The sequence below is a fragment of the Triticum urartu genome, chromosome 5A, assembly GCF_056163025.1.
Source record: "Triticum urartu cultivar PI428250 chromosome 5A, HENAU_Tu73, whole genome shotgun sequence".
NCBI lineage: Eukaryota > Viridiplantae > Streptophyta > Magnoliopsida > Poales > Poaceae > Triticum > Triticum urartu.
In genome coordinates this window covers 662644500-662649340 of record NC_141877.1, presented here as the reverse complement: position 1 = coordinate 662649340, position 4841 = coordinate 662644500, and the positions used below count along the sequence as shown (strand labels likewise).

The following is a 4841-nucleotide window of genomic DNA, read 5'->3' as shown; positions in this document are numbered from 1 at the left end:
TCTCTAGTGGATCTGCTCGGATTTGGTTGTCGTTTGTCTATATTCGTGTGTCTTCAGGTGTGATCCTTCTGATCTACACTACTCTTCATCAGCGACAATTGTTGTTCTGATGCGCTACTCCTATGGGGCCTTCACACGACAACTTTCAGACCGTCTACTACAACAAGTTTTGCCCGGCACCGGCGAGGGAGGGCCAGTGATGGTGACATGCCTTCAGCTCGCTTTAGTGCTTGTAGTCTTCGTTAGGTGGTCTACGGGTCCAGATATAACTTTTATTATTTCTGATGTTTGTTGTACTATCATAATTGAAAATGAATAACTCGAAAGTTTTCTCGGAAAAAGAGTTGTCTCATTGAAAGGATATAAGAAGCTAGCATTAAGGGCATCTCCAAAGCAGACCCTCAAACCTTTACTATATGTCCGAACCATAGTGTCCGGAGCACTTTTGTCATCCAACCGGAATCTATATATGTTTGCTTAGCAGTTCGAGTGTACACATTTCGATATCCAAGAGACAAATTTGGAGGCTTTGCCACAGTCCGGATATGCACTTGACCAATTACATGCATGGTGCTTCTGTTCTGTCTCTTCTCCCGACCACACATGCATGGTCCATCTCTCCTTTCTCCTCTCAACCGGACACTAAACCATACATATCCCAACCGAATACTGTATAATTAGCATTGGATGGCTCCCTCTTGCATCATGTCTGTGGATCATTTTGTGAAATAGTTTCAAATTAGGTTCATTTTGTGTTGAACTTTGCGAAAAGGGTTAGTTTCACTACACCACCTTCTTCTCCCCAGGGCTCTCCCTCTCTCTGCTAGGGTTAGCTACTACTTAATCATTTGGCTCAGAAATTGGGGCAGCGCTGCATCAGTTCTCCTAGACAACTAGAATACGCGAGCTAACTAGCTAATTCCTGCTGAGGCCACCGTGCGCACCACCTTTGCGCTTTTACCACCGGCCGTCCGGCAAACATATGGAGTCCAACGGTGGCGAGGGAGAGGGCAACATCGACCTCAACCTCTCCCTGCAGCGGGCCTCGTCGCCGGAGTGGTTTGGTTACTTCTCCTGCTCCTACTGCACCAAGAAGTTCTACTCCTCCCAGGCGCTAGGCGGCCACCAGAACGCCCACAAGTCCGAGCGCAGCGTCGCCAAACGCACGCGGGAGCTGGCCTACACGCGCCGCCAGGGCTACGTGGGCCAGCTCGGTGAGGCCAGCAGGAGAGAGAAGGACCCGACTAGCAATGCCACGGGGAGCTCCTCGCACAGGAGGGCGTCCCCGCCGGAGGCAGCTCGCCGGGACCTCATCAACGAGGAGATCGATCTGTCCCTCAAGCTCTGATATTAGTTGCTTATTGCCTACTGGATTGAGGTTTTTGTAACTGCAAACTTCTGGGCGATTCTCCTTATTATTATTATTTTCTTGATGCTGGTCAATTCCTCTTTTCTTGATTCTACTGGAGTAGTTCTCAGTCGGTGATTGCCTAACGAGGAGCTTCTGAGAATATATTTTGTTGAGGATATAAGACGTTTTAGATCACTACTGATGTCTAACAGTCTTATATTAGTTTACAGAAGGATTACTTCAATACCAGAGTCTTTATAATGCATCAGTTGCACCTGTCCTTGAGATGAATAATCTAAAGGCCTCTTTGGTTTAGAGAAATCTTATAGGAATTTTATAGGATAGGATTTTTATAGAATTTTTTTAAAGCCCTTTGGTTTGTAGGAATGAAATCTTATTTCTGTGCAGGAATTCTTTCTATCCCTCACATTTCATAGGAAAATAAACATTAGCCTAGGCCCAACGAAAAAAAATCCTATGATGTGAATCAAAGAGCATCTCCTTTCCTATTCCTACTCATAGGATTTGAGATACATGTCATCTCATTTTTTATGACTTTTCTATTCCTATGATTTTCCTATTGTATGAACCAAAAGAGGCCTAAATATTCATTTACTTACACTATATCCACCTGCTCTATGACTCCATTCAGTGTGTAGATTTATGTCAGTCAACTTTAACACCTGTATTTCGGTCGTGGATGAATACTACTGGTGTTCTCATGGTCATGTCCATGTATGCGGATACTATAAACATATGCCCCTTTTTCGCAAGCTACATATTTGGAAAACAAAAGGTTGCTCTTACTAACCAAAATCTACTGGACTAAGAGCATCTTTAGCAGATCTCGCAACCAGCCATCATGCAAAACTCATTTATGGTATCCCGGAAACGTTTTTTTGCAGAACCCGTACCCTTAGCCATAATAGATCCTTCATACCGATACCCCGTATTTAAATTTGTAGTTCACGCTTTAAACATAGATCACTGGAGTTCATACATAGCAGAGGGGTGTTCATCATACTACATACCATACCGGTCGGAGTTTATACAAACCAAAATTAAACAGTTCTACTAAACGGAAATCATACTAGATCTAGCTACTCGTCGTCGTCGTTGCCGTCGTCGTCGTAGTGGGGCGGCTTGCCATGGAGGGTGTCATACATGAGGGTTCTCGAGAGGACCTGCGCGAGCTGATACTCCTGGAAGAGTGCCGGGACGTGCGTAGCTGCAGCTTCATCTCCGGCGGCCGCGGCCACCTTGGCCTACCACCACGCCTTCTCCGCCTCCTGGCGACGCTTGAGGACCGGGGAGAAGATGCAATCGAGGTGGCGGAAGTTCGTCCATGCCCGAGTGCCGGCATTGCGGGAGCGGGCGCCACAGCCGCGCGCCTGTTGCCTCCGCCGTTCGTCCATCAGCGGGCGGAGGGATGAGCTCCCGACCTCCGCATCATGCCAGCGCTAGCGAGGCGGGTCGCCGCCGAGCCCGCCGCGGCCGCCATTCCCGCCATGTCCATCGCCCCCCCCCCCCCCCCCCCTCAGCTACCCCGACTGCCAGCAACCATCGACATCTCCAGCAAGTTAGGGTGGGGGACGGCGCCGCAAATCGCAGCTGGAGTTCTAGGGATTTCTCGCCGGAGGAGAGGTTTCGTGGCCGAGGTGAATGGGGAAGAAATAGGACGCGAGCCCTAAATCGACCCGGAGCCGTCATATATACCAGAATCACGGGCGGTTTACCGGCCTCCCATAAACTATTTACGGGCCGGGCTCTTTTTAGCGGGCCTGCTCAGGCCATTTTTTGGGCCATCCTGTAAAATGGCCAAAAAAACGCACTTCACCGGAGTTATACGGAAGCTGCTAGGGATGCTCTAATGCTGGCTCGAATTCACACCTAATTTAAAGGACATAACTGTCTGAGAGTGTGTGCCTTATTATGGGCAATTTAAAATTGCCGGAACGATTGAGTTTTTAGCGGCACAGTTCTTACAAACATTTTGAATGTTACTTTCAGATGGATCCACAAACGGTCTTTATTGCAGCATGCGGAAGCTCAAGAGTGTATGGCCTTTCGGAGACGGCAGCACATTATTCATTCAGTCGGTTTCGCTGGCTCAATACACGTTATGTGTTTTTGCCGTGTTTTTTTTTTTGGAAAAAGAGGATGATCCCCGGCCTCTGCATCTGGGAGCTCCATGCAGCCATTTTATTAATTATTCTCGAGGATATTACAAGGTAGGACAAGAATATGTTTAAATCCGTCATCTTGGCAACATCTGCCGCTACTCCTATCTAAATGATAAAGGGGTGCAAGCTGGGCCACATACCCAAACCTTTCACCTAAGCCTAACATTTATAGCCGGAGGCACCGACCGAGCCATCTGCCAGGTCCGAGGCTCAAACCGGTCCAACACACTCATATGTGTCGTCACCGCAGTCTTCCACTGGTCCATCTTCAGAGCAGATTGAGGTGACAACCTTGGCAGGTCCTCCGCCATCGACGCCACCACGACACCAAACGACGACCTCCACCTACGCGAGCGTTGGCAGGTCCTCTGCCATTGACGCCACCACGACACCAGCCGACGACCTTCACCTACGCGAGTCCATCTCCAAGCAACAGACGTAAATCCATCCTAGGATAGGGCTGCACCACCGCCGTCACCCACCACCCACAAGCGTCACCCAACCCCAAGGTTCCCAAAGCGGCGCCTTCAAGAAGGGAACGGCGCCGTGAGCATTGCCGCCGCCCAACAAAGTTAGGGCTTTCGCCCGGGAGACCTAGGGGAAGGTGAAGTGAGGAGATCACTCCATACTGACGCCTCCAAGGAGGGGAACGGCGCCCTCAGGTGTCGCCGTCGGCGCGGCCGGTCAAGGCCGGCCAGGTATTTCACCCGAACTAGATCCCCGCCACGAGCACCGCCTCCTGTACAGAACCAGCAACCAAGAGAAAGCGCGGCCCGACCAGGCTGGCCCGCACACCGAACATGGGAGAAGGGGAGGCGCCAGACCGCACGCAACGGCCGCCGCAGAAGCCGCCGTCGGCCACCAGCGACCATCGGATCCCGCCCGTGCGGCCAGGACACCAGATCCACCGCCCGCACGGGTGCTAGCCGGCTATGCCTTGCCAATGGAGCCGCCACTCCAGATCCGGGGTTCCCACGCAGAAGCAGGGCAACCGAGGCCCCGCCGCCACCATCCTTGGCGCCCCGGGCTTGCCCGGCAGCTGCCTCAGGCGGCGGAAAGAAGGTGGGACGAGGTGGGGAGGGGGCCGCGGCGGCGCGGCTAGGGTTCCCCCGGCGGCGACGCGGGGTCGCGAGAGGAGGGGGTCATGAGAGAAGGGGGTCGCGAAAGGAGGAGCTGGAGGTGGGTGTGTTTTTGTCATGTTATCCTACCAGTTGTGTCATGTTTTTTTACCTTTTCATTTTAACGGATGAATTATGCGTACTTAATTAAGACACATGTGTGCATCAGAATGATGCATAGGCCGGTTG

At 51.4% G+C, this 4841-nt stretch overlaps 1 protein-coding gene across 1 annotated transcript; it reads left to right on the top strand.

Annotated features, from left to right (window-relative positions):
* The first annotated feature begins 606 nt into the window (after positions 1-606).
* Positions 607-1443, top strand: LOC125532197 (zinc finger protein GIS3-like). The gene has a single exon (XM_048696343.2). It carries the CDS (start codon positions 983-985, stop codon positions 1346-1348), a length of 366 nt encoding a protein of 121 aa, XP_048552300.2. The 5' UTR covers positions 607-982; the 3' UTR covers positions 1349-1443.
* Positions 1444-4841: the final 3398 nt, after the last annotated feature.

Excerpts from the sequence above, each read along its gene's own strand:
- LOC125532197 (XM_048696343.2), top strand. The coding sequence starts at position 983 with ATGGAGTCCAACGGTGGCGAGGGAGAGGGCAACATCGACCTCAACCTC.